Raw genomic sequence first — 18169 nt, 5'->3', positions numbered from 1 at the left:
AACCTCTGTTGTCTGCTGACATCTGTTGTTTGCTCTCCAGCAATAAAGGAGGCATTAAAGTCTACCATGAGAACTAGGGCCTGTGATGAGTAACTTCGCTAGTTGCTGGAAGAAACCTGTCACCTCACCTCCTGGTCCTGGTGGTCTATTCAGTCTCTCACCACGACATCACCCCTTGTTGCTCTCACTTCTAAACTTAATCCCAGAGACTCATCAAGTTTTGCTGCAGTTCATTACTGGAGCTCTGAGCAGTCATACTGCCTATCTACATCTAATGCAACTCCACCACCCTTTTCTGCCCTGCTGCCTCTTCCTGAAACAGTTATTACCATCCATGACAGTACTCCAGTCATGTGAGTTATCCCACCAAGTCTCTGTTATTCCAGTCACATCATAGTTTCTTGACTGTGCCAGGACTTCCAGTTCTTCCTGCTTGTTTCCCAGGCTTCTTACATTTGTGTATAGGCACTTAAGATAACTTGCTGATTGTCCTGCTTTCTCAGTCTGAGACAGGAGTCCTCCCCTCTTACACTCTCCTGCTCGTGCTTCCTCCCGTTATCCCTCTTCCCCACTTCCCTCAGGGCTTCGGTCTCCTTCCCCCAGTGAACCTAGTTTAAAGCCCTCCTCACTAGGTTAGCCAGCCTGCTTGCGAAGATGCTATTCCCTCTCTTTGTTAGGTGGCGCTCGTCTCTGCCTAGCAATCCTCCTTCTTGGAACACCATCCCATGGTCAAAGAATCCAAAGCCTTCTGTCCGACACCACCTGAGTAGCCATGCGTTGACTTCCACAATTTGACGATCCCTACCCAGGCCTTTTCCCTGCACAGGGAGGATGGACGAGAACACAACTTTGGCCTCAAACTCCTTTATTATTCTTCCCAGAGCCACGTAGTCTGCAGTGATCCGCTCAAGGTCATTCTTGGCAGTATCATTGGTGCCCACATGGAGAAGGAGGAAGGGGTAGCGATCCGAGGGCTTGATGAGTCTCGGCAGTCTCTCTATCACATTGTGAATCCTAGTTCCTGGCAAGCAGCATACCTCTCGGTTTTCTCGGTCGGGGCGGCAGATAGACGACTCAGTCCCCCAGAGGAGGGAGTCCCCAACCACCACCACCCTCCTCCTTCTCTTGGGAGTGGTGGTTGTGGAACCCCATCCCTAGGACAGTGCATCTCATGCCTTCCAATCGGTGAAGTCTCCTTCTGCTCCCTTCTCTCAGATGTACCATCTACTCCACTCTCCGCATTAGTACCTGTGGAAAGAACATGAAAATGGTTGCTCATCTGTATCTCCATTGCTGGTACATGGAAGCTCCTCTTTCTTCTTCTGGAGGTCACATGCTGCCAAATTTCTTAAGCATCCCTCTCTCCCCTCTGCACAGCCTGATCCGATTCTTCAGGATGTTGTGCCCGTAGAAGCATATTCTGATGTCTGTCCAGGAAATCTTCATTTTCTCTTATGTGTTAATTAAATTTCTGACTGAATGCCTTAGTGGAGAATTGTATGTCTCCTGATCTGTTTTACCCACATTCTGGCATACATTTCATGTTATAGGAGTCTTGGATGATGACCCAGCACATGTTGTTCATTTTAAGAACACTTTCACGGTAGATTTCACTAAACACAAAGAAAGTACCAATATGAGATTTCTAAAGATACTTCAGATTTTTAAACCTTGGGTCGAGTGCTGAAGCTATCTTCCAAAATCTGAGAGGGACGAGACGTGGCGCATGCGTTCAGAAGTCTTAAAAGAGCAACACTCCTGTGCAGAACCCGAACCACCAATAAAGAAAATCAACTTTCTGCTGGTGGCATCTCACTCAGATGATGAAAATGAACATGCTTCAACCTGCACTGCTTTGGATTCTTATCAAGCAGAACCCAGCATCAGCATGGACGCATGTCCTCTGGAATGGTGGTTGAAGCATGAAGACCAATCTTTAGCGCATCTGGCACATAAATATCTTGCAACACCAGCTATAACAATATCATGAGAACGCCTGCTCTCACTTTCTGGTGACACTGTAAACAAGAAGCAGGCAGCATTATTTTCTGTAAATATAAACAAGTTGTTTGTCTGAGCAATTGGCTGAACAAGAAGTAGGACTGAGTGGATTTGCAGGCTCTAAAATTTTACGTTGTTTTATTTTTGAATGCAGGGTTTTTTGTACATAATTCTACATTGTAAGTTCAGCTTCATGATAAGAGATTGCACTACAGTACTTGTATGGGGTGAATTGAAAAATACTATTTCTTTGTTTATTACAGTGCAACTACGTAATCAAAAATAAATATTTGATTCTGTGTTGTAATTGAAATCAGTATATTTGAAAATGTAGAAAACAGCCAAAAATATTAAATAAATGGTATTCTATTATGTTTAACAGCTATGATTAATACGAGATTAATTGCGATAATTTTTTGAATCTCTTGACAGCCTATTATATATAATTTTTTTATAGCTGCCTTCTCTTCCCTATAAACTAGATTCTTTTGTTTTAACCAACATGGACCTCATCCTCAATTGTGGTACATGGCTTTTGGGGCATCTATTAACTGTTCTTAAACAATTCCTAATTATCATTCACACTTTTTCTGATTAAATTCTTCCTCATAGAATTGAGATTTTTTTTCATAGATTCATAGATTCATAGACTCTAGGACTGGAAGGGACCTCGGAGAGTCAATCGAGTCCAGTCCCCTGCCCTCATGGCAGGACAAAATACTGTCTAGACCATCCCTGATAGACATTTATCTAACCTACTCTTAAATACCTCCAGAGATGGAGATTCCACAACCTCCTTAGGCAATTTTTCAGGTTTAACTACCCTGACAGTTAGGAACTTTTTCCTAATGTCCAACTAAATCTCCCTTGCTGCAGTTTAAGCCATTGCTTCTTGTTCTATCTTTAGAGGCTAAAGTGAACAAGTTTTTCTCCCTCCTCCTGATGACACCTTTTAGATACCTGAAACTGCTATCATAGTCCTCTCTCAGTCTTCTCTTTTTCCTAACTAAATAACCCAATTCTTTCAGCCTTCCTTCATAGGTCATGTTCTCAAGACCTTTAATCATTCTTGTTGCTCTTCTCTGGACCCTCTCCCAATTTCTCCATATCTTTCCTGAAATTGCGGTGCCCAGAACTGGATACTACTCCAGTTGAGGCTGACCAGAGCAGAGTAGAGCGGAAAGAATGACTTCTCGTGTCTTTGTTTAACAACACACCTTAATGCAGCCCAGAATCACGTTTGCTTTTTTTGCAACAGTATCACACGTGAACTCTATTTAAGCTTTGGTCCACTATGCACCATAGATCTCTTTTCTGCCATACTCCTTCCTAGACAGTTTTTTTCCCATTCTGTATGTGTGAAACTGATTGTTCCTTCAAGTGGAGCACTTTGCATTTGTCTTTTGTTGAACTTCATCCGTTTTACCTCAGACCATTTCTACAATTTGTCCAGATCATTTTGAATTATGATCCTGTCTCCAAAGCAGTTGCAATCCCTCCCAGTTGGTATCGTCTGCAAACTTAATAAGCGTACTTTTCTATGCCAAACATCTAAGTCGTTGATGAAGATATTGCACAGAGCTGGTCCCAAAACAGACCCCTGCGGAACCCCACTTTGTTATATCCTTTCCAGCCAGGATTGGAGCCAATAATAACCACTCTCTGAGTACGGTTATTCCAGCCAGTTATGCACCCACCTTATAGTAGCCCATCTAATTTGTATTCTCTGAGTTAATCGATAAGTGATAGCATGCGAGACCGTCATTCAATGCTTTACTAAATCTAGGGTATACCACATCCACCGCTTCTCCCTACACAAGGAGGCTCGTGTACCTTATCAAATAGAAAAGCGAATCAGATTGGTTTGACACGATTCACTCAACATCCATGCTGGCTGATCGTCCCATATTACCACCCTCCAAGTGATTTTGGCTCAAAATTGTTTTCAACTTGTGAATAGGCCCTTTTAAAGCACCAAAGTCTATACAGGAAACTATTTTATCGATTCACGAACTGGAAGCTCCTTTAAAATGGCATTTTTCTTCATGTTCATGAAAATCTGGATTATAGTCAGTTGTCACGGGCCAGCATGGGCAGAGAGGTTGAGCATGGTGCTGGAATTTGGCCAGGCGTTCTGCTCACCTCCGGCAGCTCCCCACAAGCGGGCACCTTTCCGGGCTGTTCCTAGGCGGAGGCGTGGACAGGGGGTCTGCTGCTGCCTACGCCGGCAAGTGCTGCCCCCAGCAGCTCCATTGGCGCTGTTTGCCTTGTAATTTGTTTGAGTTACTTGTTGCTTGTTTTGGCTTCCAGAGGAGTGGCTGCTGCTTTTTTTTGAAGGGGAAGCGACAGAGCCAAGACGAGAAGAGTGTGATTGGCTCCTGGTTGCACAATCCATCTAAACAAGAAATGATCTGGAGAGACTGACAGCCCCAGGGCCAATGGGGAGAGGCAAACGCTCCAGTCAGCCTGATTGACAGGGCACTACAGGCCAATGAGGGAAGGTATTCAGGGAACCAAAAGCCCAGGAGTGGGAGAACCGACTCTTAACTCCCTGCGCTTGGATGATTCCCCCTCTCAGCACCAAGCTGCCATGCACCCACTCGATCCTCCAGGCCCACTTTGATATGCATGTCTTCCTTCAAACCCTGATCTTCCTGCCAGTCCTCTGACCTCCCTCCCAACACACGCTTCAAACAACTTAGGGCACTACCAGACACTGCCCCCTACTTTGCAGTTCAGGTGTGTGGCTTCTATTGCCTTCGTTCCATCTCCCTGCACTGGTCTGGGGCCTACTACTGTCAACTCTTTGGGGCAGGGACCGGCTCTCATTGCCTTCTAAAGAGCCTGGCTTGTGGTTGATGCCGTACTGACAACATTCCTGTGCCTTAGCAGCGGTGAGGGGCGGGGCAGAGGAAGGCTCAGAGTTCAGGTTTGGCTGGACCACGGGCGGTTCAGTCCTTTCAGAATCATTTGTTTCAAAGGAACCAAATCTGTGGGAAACTGTGATTAGTGCCTTTGGCATGTTTCTAAATACAAGCAGAAGGGGACAGCTTACTTCTTCCCCCCACCCCCTGCCTTTTACATTAAAACCAGAGCACATTATGTGCAGGCCACATGTCGACTTAGCGCTCCTAGAGTGCGTATGTGGGAGGGGAGCAGAGAGAGGAGCGAGGCCGCTGCTGGGACCTGGGGGAAGGAGGCAGAGCAGAGATGAAAAGAGGAAGAGGGAAGGGGCAAGTGGAACCAGGAACCTGGGAGCGGTTTGCCATCCCCAGGGAAGCTCAAGTCACTTCTGACCGACCTGCTTGTTTTAGGGCGGTTGGGCTTGTTTTTGAAGGGCAGGGTCGCATATTTATCTCATGAGACTTGGCATAATTGGTTGGCTTTTACCCATCTGCCTTGAGGTGAAAGGCTCTGTAGGCCCTTACCAAAGCCCCGATCCACCCTGATCCCCTTCCTATTTCCTTAGAATGGTAAATGGGGGGGAAAGTGAGGCACAGACAGGTCAGGTAACTTGCCCATGGTCTCCCAGTGAGTCAGGAGCAGAGCAAGGAATACAAACCAGGAGTCCCTATTGCCAGGTCTTGTCAGGGACCAGACCAGCGGGGACAGCTGCTGGCCGACTCTCACCAGGTCTGCTTAGAAGCCAGGAAACCAGCTGAGATCAGTGGCTGCTCAATGTGTATCTTGCCCCCTGCAGCTGTTCTTTCTCTTCATCCAGTCTCTGCTCCGGCCAGCTTCCAGGCCCTGCTCCTGCCCTGCTCCAGCCCCTGCTCCCCTTTGGCTTCAGACGTCTGGTTTAATGCCCAGCCTTGCCCCTACCTCACTCTCTGCTTGGCCCCCCACTTCTGGCTTGGGCTTCTGTCTCGCTGGTACTGATCCCAGGCTCTGCTTCTGTACCCGCCACCCAGGCTCTGCCATTTGGCTTCTGATTCTGGGCCCATTTCGCGGATGCTGCCCACGCTGGACCCAGCTCCAGCCCTGTCAAGGTTCTTTCCCCACTCTGAACTCTAAGGTATAGATGTGGGAACCTCTAAGCTTAACTACCAGCTTAGATCTGGTTTTGCTGCCACCACCCAAATTATTTATGAGTTATTTGGAAAACTCTGTCTACCTCTTTCCCCACCTCCCACCCCATGAATATCTCCCTCCCAAGTACTATAACCCTTCTCTGGGTAACCTTGAGAGACTTCTCCACCAAGTTCCTGGAGAACACCAATCCAAATCTTTGCATCTTAAAACAAGAAGAAATTAACCATGTCCCCTCCTTTCTCCCCACCAATTCCTGGTGAGTCCAGATCCAACCCCTTTGGATCTTAAAACAAGGAAAAATCAATCAATCAGGTTCTTTAAAAAAAGGCTTTTCATTAAAGAAAGAAAAGTAAAAATCATCTCTGTAAAATCAGGATGGAAAATAACTTTCCAGGGTAATCAGATTCACAGAGCCCAGAGGAACCCCCTCTAGCCTTAGGTTCAAAGTTACAGCAAACAGAGGTAAATTCTCTAGCAAAAGGAACATTTACAATTTGAGAAAACAAAGATAAAACTAACACACCTTGCCTGGCTGTTACTTACAAGTTTGAAATATGAGAGATTTGTTCAGAAAGATTTGGAGAGCCTGGATTGATGTCTGGTCCCTCTTAGTCCCAAGAGCGAACAACCCCCAAACCAAAGAGCACACAAACAAAAGCCTTCCCCTACACCAAGATTTGAAAGTATCTTGTCCCCTTATTGGTCCTTTGGGTCAGGTGTCAGCCAGGTTACCTGAGTTTCTTAACCCCTTACAGGTTAAAGGATTTTGGTGTCTCTGGCCAGGAGGGATTTTAGAATATTGTACACAGGAGGGCTGTTCCCTTCCCTTCATAGTTATAACAAGCCCACTGGCTGAACTCTCACTTCCACCACTAGGGCTGACCGCTCATGGCCCAGCTGGCAACAGGGTGGCTCTCACCAGCAGGCATCACTTCCCATTTCTATTTCTGGGCCCGGGCTGCTGTCAGAGGGAGGCTGTAACCGCAGCAGGCTGCTGAAAGACCACAGGACAGTTATCCAGGGCACTCAGCTCAGTGTGGAAGGCAGGAAAATGTCGAGGGAAGAATTCTGTGACAACATGGAGTTGGCAAGAAGCTGCCCCCGGCCAAAGGTGAGCACAAGAGGTCCTGCACTGGAACCTGGACTCCTGCTGACCTCTCCTTGGCTTTGCGATCATCTGCAAGCATCCTGAACAAGCGTAGGTGTGTTAGCGAGAAGGCTTTCCCCAGGGCTCGGGACGGGGGAGGGAGCTGTTCCTCAAGGACAAGGAGGAAATGGAGCTGGAAGTTCTGAGAAATAAGGACGCAGGCTGTTTTCTTAAAGCTCCCAGCCACAAGGGGCCCCTCTCTTGAATTTGATGGGTGACTGGGCAAGAAAATGGCAGATGAAATTCATGTTGATAAATTCGACAGAGTAAACACACATTGAAACAAAATTCCAACTATACCTTAATAACACGATATGGGGTCTGAATAGGCTGTTGCCCACTCAAGAGAGGGAATCTTGGGAGTCATTGTGGAGAGTTCTCTGAAAACATCCACTCAATGTGGCAGTGGCAGTCCAAAGAAAGTGAAGCGGACATGTTTGGAAATCATTAAGAATGGACAGAAAAGATCCTATTGCTGCTATATAAATACATGGACACACCACATGTTAGAAAATACCTGTGTGGCAAGATGTGGCCGCTGCCATGCTCAAAAAAAGATATATTGGAATTGAAAAGGTCAGAAAGGGATTAGGGGAATCGAGTGGCTGCCAATATGAGGAGAAGATTAAAGAAGAACTGGGAATTTTCAGCTTGAAAAGCGATGACTAGGGGAGGGGGAATATGACTGGATATCTATAAATCATGAAGTGCAGACGTAGATAGAGTAAGAATAACACTTCCTTTTCTCCAGACAGAGAACTAGGGGTCATCAAGTTAAATTGAAGGTAGGAGCAGCAAGGTTTAACAAGAAACAAAAGGAAATCTTCACACAACGCACAGTCACCTGTGAAGCGCTTTGCTGAGGATGCTTGTGAAGGCCAAGACCATAAAGCGGTCACAAAAAGAACTGGACAAGTTCATGTCCCATAGGTCTCATCAATGGCTACTAGCCAGGAGGGCACGGATGGATCCAGCCTGCATGCCAAAGAGTGGAGCAACAATGGTCTCGTGACCCCAGACTGGGAGGCAATGGAGGCATCACTGATGATTCCTTTCTGTTCGAGTCCCTCGGGGCCCTGGCAGTGGACAGTGTTGAGCAGACAGGACAACCTGGCGTAGAGAGCTGTGGTCTGACCCATCTGGCCGTTACCAATGCTTGATTATGTTTGTTGGGATATGTGTCAGCTCAAAAAGAGGCCGTGTCGCTCTGGCGGTTGTTTTATCCTCCCTTGGTTTCAGTGCAATCCAGATTGGCGTGGTGGCAGGTTCTGGATTTGAAACAATGAAAGAGCGCCGCGAGGAAGGTTCAGGAGAGCAAGCAGGGAAGGACGGGTTGATCAGGATTATTAGTGGCAGGTGCGAAAGTGGAGGATGGAGCAGGTCGGGTTAAGTGCAGGCTATGGCACCAGGAAGACGTCAGCTAGGCTCTTCTGCAGTGACAAAGGAGAAGCTGGATAATATGAGGTCAGCCCTTCTCCCAGAAGGCGCTAATGTACATTTTGGGCTGTAATAAGTACGGCACTTGCCAAGCAGATCAGGGAACGTTTGACATTCCTGTCTGACCGTCTGAATAATCTGTTGAGACATTTGTGAGCACTATTTGAGCAGTGCCGTTTTGACCTCACACTACAGAACGGATGTGAAAAACTGAAAAAAGGTCCGTAGTGAGGAAGGGGCAACAATAAATGATTAGGGGGTGGAGCACATGAACTTCTGAGAGGAGAGCTGACGGGACTGGGATTGGTTTAGGGTCTGCAGAAGGAGAGTGCAAGGGGGATTTGGTAGCAGCTTAGCTACTGAAGGCGGGGTCCAAAGAGGATGGATTCTAGACTGTTCTCAGTGGTACGCAATGAAGCAGACCAAAGGAGCAAATGGTTCTCCAAGTTGCAGTGGGCGAGTTTAGGTTTGGATGATTAGAAAAACTTTTCCTAGAGGGTGGAAGCACTGGCAAGGTTCCCTAGGGACGGTGGTGGATCTCCTCCTTAGAGTTGTTTAAGGCCTGCTTGACAAAGCCCGCTGGCTGGGATATTTAGTTGGGATTGTCCTCCTTTGAGCAGGGATTGGACTAGATACCTCCTGAGGTCCCTTCCAACCTTGGCCTTCTATGATTCTATGAAAACAACAAGGAAAATGTATCAGCACTGGGTGACAGAGGGTCTTCCCAGGAAAGGGTGAGAACTGGTAACTCAGTACATTAGTGAGAGGCAGCTTCACCCTTTGGTTAGAGTGAGAGAAGCCACTTCTGCAATGTAAAGGGATTATCTGGACATCTGAGTGTTGTCTGCTGGTTCCAGGAACCACACCCCATGGGGGAGCGGCGCGAGCTAATGGCTGAGGCCCAGATCAGAGAGGGAGAGGGTGGGGCAGACTGAGACTATCAGGGAGAGGAGAATCTGACAGTCTTGCATCTCCAAACAGCTGCCGTTCACCTTGCGGAGACCAAATCCAGAGCACACCAAGCACACTTACTTCTTTCTGCATATAGATCCTGGATCGAATGCAGCTCTACTCTTCTCCCTTTAATGTGCAGGGGAGACACAATCTTCGGGCTTTGCCCTGTGATTCGCCCCTTGGCTGCCTTGCAGGGAGGAACCCAGCATCCTGGGGATGGGTTATCACACAGGGATGCTGTAGAAAGGTCCTTCTGAGCACACTTCTGCTGTCAGCCCCACTTTTCTCTTGCAAAGAATCATTTCCCCTCATTTCTCTGCCTCGTTGTATTGATATTTCATAAGTTGTTTCAGGTTACTTTTCTCACTTAAAAATACTCCTTTGGGCCTGGACTTCACAACCCCTAAACGTCCCTCTCAAAAAATGCTTAGGCAGGGGGGAATCCTGCTCCCAGATGTCTCTCACAGGACGCCTGCCTGGCACTAGAGTCACTCCTGATTTAGGAAGGGTCGCTTTTCACATTCGAGTTCCAGTCGGTTCTGACCTTATTTGGCCTCATTCCGCTGTTGCCGTTAACCACAGTCAGGGAATAGGAGGATGAGCAGGTATTAGATTCGGGGACTGGAGTTTCCTCCGTCAGTGGCATTTGAGCTGTAACTTTCCATGGATACGTTTCTTCTTCTCCTTCAAGGAAACCGTCGCAAAACATCGGTCCCTTGGCGGCACAGGGTGCGGGGCATCATCACTCCGATCCTTCTCCTCCTGAGTCTGGCCCTGGCCACGTCCCTCCTTGCTGTGACGCTTCTATGTAAGTTCAACTGCAGCTCCAAGCCCAACGATTGCCAGCTTCTATACAGGCCAGCTGACTTAACTGTGGGTGGGGGAGGCAACCCCACATTTCAGCAGAATATGGACAGTATTTCAGTCTGTCCCTCCAAATAAATCTCTTACTCCAGGGAGTTCGAATGGAGCTGTAAGATCTTGCCCTGATGGTTTGATACTGGCCCAAACTTTCTAAGTCTAATGATGGTCCAGCACTGGCACAGGTCACCTGGGGAGGATGTGGAATCGCCATCACGGGAGGTTTTTAAGGACAGGTTAGACAACCACCTGTCAGGGATGGTCTGGAGGAGCTTCATCTTGCCTGAGCATCAGCTCAGAGACTTCAGATCACATGTGGCAGCCCCACATGCTCAACCTGCACTCTGAGGGACACACTGGGTCCTTTCCTGACCACATATCACCAGCACAAGCCTCAGCCCCAGGCGTCCTCATGGCACAGCTGAAATGCCCTATGGAGAGATCGTATGGCCCAGTGGTTCAGGCACTTGTCTGGGGCTTAGACTGCTGGGTTCAATTCCCTGCTCTTCCAAAGAGTCCCTGCCCTGGAGCCAGCAAACAGCTGAAAACAGGGAGCTGGAGTGGAGAGCTCTTACATAGGTTAGGGGTTTGTTACAGAATTGGGTGGGTGGGTGAGATTCTGTGGTCTGCATTGTGCAGGAGGTCAGACTAGATGATCATAATGGTCCCTTCTGACCTTAAAGCCTGAGAGGGGAGACAAGCCCCTGTTCCTTAGGGCCAGTGAGTGGCAAAGACGACTGGTGCCTCCCTGTGCTAGGGGGCCACTGTGGTAATCTAGCCGTCCAGTCCCAGACCTGGACTTTAGTGTCCACCAGTCTGGTCCTGTCCCAAACCTGGACTTTTGCGTCCAAAGTTTGGGGGCTTACCTGAAACTCCCCCAAGCTCACTACCAGCTTGGATATTCTCGCTGCCACCAGATCAGGAATTAATCTATGGGGCCTGATCCCCCCTTTCCTCCCTCTGGTGTCCCCAACCCTCCCTTGGTGGGACACCCAGATTCCCAATCCCTTGGATGCTAAAAGCAGGGAAAATAACCCCTTCCCCCTCCTTATCAGGCTTGCCTCGCGGCTAACCTGTGTGACCCAAGAAACCAGCTTTTCTGCTTCCCTCAGGACAATGGAGATGCAAAATACCCACAGCTGGGCTCTGCCACCCCCCTTGCTCCAGGAACGAGGAAAAACTGTAACCACCAGAGAACAGAGAGAATTCTTCGTCTCTTTCCCCGTAGTCTGCTCTTTCCCTGGACCCAAATAGGAAAATAGCCCACAGCCTGGCTTTTCCCTTTGCCTCCCTAGGAAAAGAACTTTCACAAGGTTTAACAAGAAAACTTTATAGAAAAAAAGAAAGAAAATATAAAACAATCATCTTGCATTAAGAAACTCAATACAGGCTCTTGCTTATAAGAAAATATAAAGAAACAGTCTGATTTAAAAGATAGCCCAATTAAACCAGCACAACAAATTAACATACAGGTAAATACACCCCAAAGACCATCATAGCTGAATTACTTTGCGGTTCCTGGGTACTTACAGATGTTTAGAAGAAGTATTAGGAGAGAATTAGAAGAAGACTTGTTTCCTCATAGCTAAGAAAACAACAAAGACCCCGAGTATACAAATTCCCGCCCCTGACTTTAAACAATCCAGTTCTCTGATTGGTCCTCTGGTCAGGTGTTCGGTTACCCTTTTCAGGTAAAAGAAACTTAACCCTTACCTTACCTATCCATTTATGACAGCCACAATCTAAGGGAAGGACACATGACCACCCCACATGTCTCCTCTGCCCAGCAACCCCAGCCCAAGGCCACCATGCACTCCCTGCCCCACCACAGTTACCTGTGGAGGGCTCTGTCCTTCTTTCACTGAACCTCCCCCCCAGCACATTCTGCTGCTCTCTGTGGCACCTGGGCGCAGGAGGGAGCCGCGGCTCATGCAGCAGAAGCCAGCTGCTCCAGGTCACTTCTCTGTGCAGTGCAGCAGCTGCTTGAGAGAGTCTGGCTGGGGGTGCAGGGCCAGGACACTCCCACCAGGGCCCTGCTGCTGGGGACAGGGGCCAAGTGAGCCAGAAACATGCCAGGGTGTCAATGGACTCCAGCTTGTTCAACCCTTGTGCCTGGTAGCCCCAACCACCTCCCCACCAAGCTCTCTCATGCAGCTGCTGCACTGCACAGAGCAGTGACCCTGAGCAGCTGACATGAGAAGCACCTGGTCCTGCCCCCTCCACTCCCTACCTGGGCCCAGCTGCCAGGGATGGGGCAGAGCATGCTGGAGGTCAGTGTCATTAGGGAAGGACACAGCCCCTCTTCCTCCTAGCATGCCAACCAGAAATCTAGGGGGGTGCTTCACCCTGTACACACCCCTTATGCATGGCCTCTGGCAAGTGGGTTCTGGAGAGTTTGCTGAGGCTGGTATAGGCCATGCGCTGAGAGATGCAGAGCCTGTGAGCACATCAGATCAGGGGATGGGCTTCCCTAGTTAGGAGGTGTAACAATTCTGGCTTTAGGTGAGACCAATTCAGGACATATTGCTTGGAGCAGGGCAGTTAGCCCCCAAGGCTGGGGTTTTTCCACCTCTAAGGCAAACCAAACCAGCCAGACAGAGAGGACTTTGGTTTTACCACACTGGCTAACCACAAGTCACACAAGCAATTTCCTTAGACCCTCCACTTTCCCAGTATCACAACTGTGTTTATTTCTTCCTTCACTAAGGCCATAGAGGAACACTCCTGCAGCCAGAGTAATTCTCTGTACAAGCTATTGTGAAAGGTAGTGAGGTTCCCTGCTGCCGTGGAAAGAGAAGAGACTTAGCTACAGAGGGCCAGGAAGGAGAGAAGAGCAGCTAGTCCTCCAAGGACCATAGAATATCAGAGTTGGAAGGGAGCTTAGGAGGTATCTAGTCCAATCCCCTGCTCAAAGCAGAGCCAATCCCCAGACAGATTTTTTACCCCAGTTACCTAAGTGAATCCCTCAAGGATTGAGTTCATAACCCTGGGTTTAGCAGACCAGCACTCAAACCACTGAGCTATCCTTCTCCCACTTAACTGGGAAGAGAATGTAAATACCCAGAGTTCGGAGCCCCAGGCGGACAGAGGATGACTTGCAGTAGATCACAAGGGAGAACAAAAGACAAGAGGACTTGCATTCAGAAGGAATGGGAGGAAGGCTGGAGAATGGCACCAACACCAGGAAGAGGCAGGTCTATGTGATTGGTGACTCTTTACTGAGAAGAATGGACAGACCTAGCACCAGAGCTGATCCAGGGAACAGAAGGGTGAGCTGTCTGCCAGGAGCTAAATAAAAATAATTACCTATATCATAGAACTGGAAGGGATCCTGAAAGGTCACAGAGTCCAGCCCCCTGCCTTCACTAGCAGGACCATATACTGATTTTTACCCCAGATCCCTAAGTGACACTCTAAAGGATTGAACTTTTAACCCTGGGGTTAATAGGCCCATGCTCAAACCACTGAGCTATGCCTCCCCTTCAACATAGAGGATGTAGACCTCAGGCTGCAGAAGATCCTAATGGGAGCAGGAAGGAATCCACTGATTGTCCTTCATGTGGGAACAAATGATACTGCTAGATTCTTGCTGGAATGGATCAAGGGAGATGATGTCAGGCTGGGGAAGACACTTTAAGAAATGGAGGCTCAGGTGATCTCCAATGGGATTCTACCTATCTCTAGAGGATGAGAAAGGAGGTCAAACAAGATGATGATGATCAATGCACGGCTCAGGCAGTGGAGCTCTAAGGAGGTCTCTGGGCTATTCGACCACTGGGAGGCATTCACGGACATAGGAGTGTTCTCATGGGACAGACTCCCCCTGAGTAGGGCGGGAAATAGATTCTGGGATAGAGGATGGCACAACTGATTAGAAGAGCTCTAAGCTTGGAATTCAGGGGAGACAGCTGAGAGATGCTCATGTAACCTCCACTTCTGATTCTAATATTGAGCAGGAGAAAATCAAGTAAGAGCAGACACAGCAATGGAGAAAGGAACAGCAGAGGGAAGGAGAATGGACACCAAGAGGAAAGACAGTTCCCAAACCAATGATTCTAACAACCAAGTAGTAGGTGATACTGGCAGTAGCATGACTGTGCCTAATCACGTGAGGAGCCCTGGCGAAGCCGAGCGGAAACAACTAAGGTGTCTATACAGCAATGCAAGAAGCCTGGGGGACAAAATGGAGGAACTAGATCTACTGGTGCAGGCAGTGAAACCAGATGTTACGGGGATGACAAACATGGTGGAATAGTAGCCAGGACTGGAGTGCAGACAATGGAGAGTATGTGCTGTTGAGCAAAAACAGTAATGAAGGTGAAGGTGGTGCAGTAGCGCTGTATATTGATGAGGAGATAGACTGACTGTAAAGAAATTAAAAGTGCTGGAAAGGCTAAAACGGAGTGTGTCTGGGTCAAAATCACTTTGGGGAAGAAAGCTACCACAGGTTCCCCTGAGACAGTGCTTGGGGTCTGCTACAGACCCCCAGGATCTATGTTCTGCAAGTAGAGGCCTTGATTTCAAAATGAGAAACTTAAAAATATTAAGGCAATTAACTAGGGGAATGGACTGGGCGGAAGGACTCAAGGATCTGAAAGTGGGAGAGGCTTGGAGTTACTTTCAGGCAAAGTTGCAGAAGCTCTCTGAAGCCTGAAAGCTTCATCCCAAGCGAGGGGAAGGGTTGCGGACCAGGCTGGATGAACAAGTGTCTCACACAGGTGATTAAGAGAAAGCAGAAATCCTACAAGGAATGGAAGATGGGATGGATCAGGAAGAAAAGCCACGTCTTGGAGGTCAGAAAGGTCATGGAGGATGTGTTGGAGGTAGAAGATAATCTAGGCATGGGCAAATGACTAAGCAAATGCTTTGCCTCCATTTTTAATAAATGGAATGAGGAGTTTTGGGCTAGTGGCACGCTGGCTAATAGGAACGAGGGTATGGAAGAAAAAATTCTCACATCTGAGGAGGAAGACAAACTCGAACAGCTTAATAGGACCAAACTGGGGCGCCGGCATAATCTCCATCCAAGAATATTAAAGGAACTGGCACATGAAGTTGCAAGTCCACCCGCAAGGATTTTTAGTGAATCCATAAACTCAGGAGTCAGGCCCTATGACTGGAGAATTGCTAATGGAATTCCTATACTTTAGAAACAGGAAAAAAGTGATCTGGGAAACTACATACCACTTAGTTTGACATCAGTTGTATGCTAGGTCCTTGAACAAATTCAGAAAGAGGAAGTAGTTAGGGCATAGAGGTTAACGGTAAATGGGATAAAATACAACAGGGTTTTACAAAAGGTAGATCATGCCAGATCAACATTGTTTTTCTTTGAGAAGATAACTGATTTTTTAGAGAAAGATGAGATCTACTGCATTTCCTATCTGGATTTCAGGGCAATTGATTCAGTTCCACATGGGAAATTATGAGTCAAATTGGAGAAGATGGGGATTAATATTGCTGTTAATCCCTATCTGCATGACCTTGCACTTTGCACTACTGAATTTCATCCCATTTCTATTACTCCAGGGGTCAAGGCCATCCAGCTGTACTCGTATGATATTCTGGTCCTTCTCCAAGCTGGCAATACCTCTCAACTCTGTGTCATCTGCCGATTTCATTAGCACACTCCCCATTTTTGTGCCAAGGTCTTTAATAAAACATTAAATAAAATTTGTCCCAAGAGTGATCCCTGAGGAACTCCACTAGTAGTCTCCTTCCAGTCTGATATGCTCACCTTTGAGCATGACCTGTTGTAGTCTCCCATTTAACTGGGTCCTTATCCACCTTTCAATGGGGTCAGGAAGGAATTTTCCCCACATCAGATTTCCCCACGTCCTCTGCAGTCTGGAGCACGGGTCACTTGCAGGTTTGAACTAGTGTAAATGGTGGATTCTCTGCAACTTGAAGTCTTTAGATCATGATTTGAGGACTTCAGTAACTCAGCCAGAGGTTATGGGCCTATTACAGGAGTGGGTGGGCGAGATTCTGTGGCCTGTGATATTTTTCCTGAGATTTAATCTCAATCTGTTAAACTGGAGTTTGTAGCTCCCTGCTCCAAGGAGCTGATGCCCTATGTTAAGACGGTGTAACATACACCAGGAGAGAGCCCCGAATGGGGCCTGGGCTATGCCGGTGTCCCTCCTCGGGAGGGAAGCTTTCCAAGATTAAAATAAAAGACGTCATAGAGAACAGGCTCACACTCGGAGCATGTTCCTTCTCTGGGCGTGGCTGGTCTCCAGCCGCAGTTCGGTTCACTCACTGACCTGCAGACATGTGATTTCTAGATCTCCGGGCACAGAGCAAGCTGCAAGCGGTTGAAGAAGCGGTGCAGAAGCTCCAAGTCTCTCTGCAGCCTGACTACGCCTCGAACGCGTCAGCAAAGGGATCTGACAGTAAGTCGCAGGATGAGGGTCTTAGGCATCAGGGTTAGTTCCCCTCCCTTGGCCTGGAAGCTGAGCACTCTCCTGCCTATAGGGATGGTGGGTACCTGGCATGCTCCTGCTCCCCTCCATATACTTCCCTGCCAGGTGATCCCGTCCCCCTGTCTAATGAGCTGCTGCTCTGCACATTCCTCTGCCAAAGGAGGCTCTGTTCCCAGGGACGGGTGGCTGCTCCAGGCTCCCTCCTAGCTCCCTTCCTGGAAGTGGCAGGCTGGCTGCATCCGCCCCATGATCCTACGCAGGATGCCTAGCGGTCAACATCTTCTGTCCTTTCACTGTTGCTTCCTTCGCTCCATAGTTTTCACCTTGGCCCCTGTATTGTCAGGGTTGCATTGGTGGGAAAGACGGATGCAGCTCATGAGACATACAGGGCCGAATTCAGACCCTGGTGTAAGCAGGACGTCAGTGGAGCTGCACCCGTGGGTCTCAATTTGCCCCCCAGTCCCTGAGCCCTCCCTGTGCAGCTCCAATAATTTGGGTACCTGCCACAGTCCCATTGCTGGAGGCAGAGCGCCCCCTTGTCGCCTCATCTCACAACTGTCTGTCTGTCTGGCCCAGGGCTGCACATACAATCCCGTCCATGGATCAGGTTATTCAGCGTCCAGTCAGAAAATGGGCCTGAACTAAACCCTGGCACAGAACTCACCTGAACACTGGGCTGTTCAAAATCCCAGCCAGGAGCTCAGGGCCAGGGCTCGGGTCCATGGATGTTCTTACATCCCCACGTCTGCCCTATGCTGCAGGCGACCCACTCACAACTCACAAGGGGGGAGCGATTGGGAAGAGGAGGCTGGGGAGATTAGGGGGACAGGGTTAGGTCAATTCCCAGCTCTCCTGCAAACTTCCTGTGTGATCTTGGACACCTCTCCCTGCACCTCAGTTCCCCTGCAGGCAAATCATCCTTTATTTCTCCCACCTTGCGTCTATTTTGACTGTGAGCTGTTGAGAGCAGGGACTGTCCCCTCCTGTCCGTACAGCGCCTGGCACACAGGGGCCTGCAGGTTATGCTCCACTGCATGTGCTGATAATCAAGTGTTCTGCATCTCCACTGACGTCGCTGTGACTTTCTTCTAGGTGTGCAGCTATTGGATGAAGCGCAGGCAGGAATCCAGATGCTGAAAGACCTGCTGGGTAATGTCAGTGCAGACCCAGTGCAGATCAAGATTCGTCTGGACATCAGTGCAGCACGACCAGCAGTCAAAGATTGCTGCAGTAAGTACTAGCTGCAGTGCTGGCTGGTGCCATTTCTGCTGGTGTTGAGGATGAATGGAGGATTTCAGGCTCCCAGGCTGAC

At 48.5% G+C, this 18169-nt stretch overlaps 2 protein-coding genes across 2 annotated transcripts in view; one reads left to right on the top strand and one right to left on the bottom strand.

The window, feature by feature from the left end:
* The window catches only part of LOC142045781 (C-type lectin domain family 10 member A-like), a 182862-nt gene that overhangs the window by 29487 nt on the left and 135206 nt on the right, over positions 1-18169 (bottom strand). The window lies entirely within an intron of this gene.
* LOC116833456 (C-type lectin domain family 4 member F-like) overlaps positions 1-18169 on the top strand; it is a 68666-nt gene that overhangs the window by 46428 nt on the left and 4069 nt on the right. Inside the window, exons 2-4 of the mRNA XM_075066729.1 lie at positions 10263-10379; positions 16720-16827; positions 17950-18087. Of these exons, the coding sequence (XP_074922830.1) occupies positions 10263-10379; positions 16720-16827; positions 17950-18087 (363 nt within the window). The remainder of the gene's footprint in view (positions 1-10262; positions 10380-16719; positions 16828-17949; positions 18088-18169) is intronic.

Source organism: Chelonoidis abingdonii, chromosome 5 (assembly GCF_003597395.2).
Source record: "Chelonoidis abingdonii isolate Lonesome George chromosome 5, CheloAbing_2.0, whole genome shotgun sequence".
Classification (NCBI taxonomy): Eukaryota; Metazoa; Chordata; order Testudines; family Testudinidae; genus Chelonoidis; species Chelonoidis abingdonii.
The sequence above is the reverse complement of the archived record's forward strand: the minus strand, read 5'-3'. Positions and strand labels throughout refer to the sequence as shown.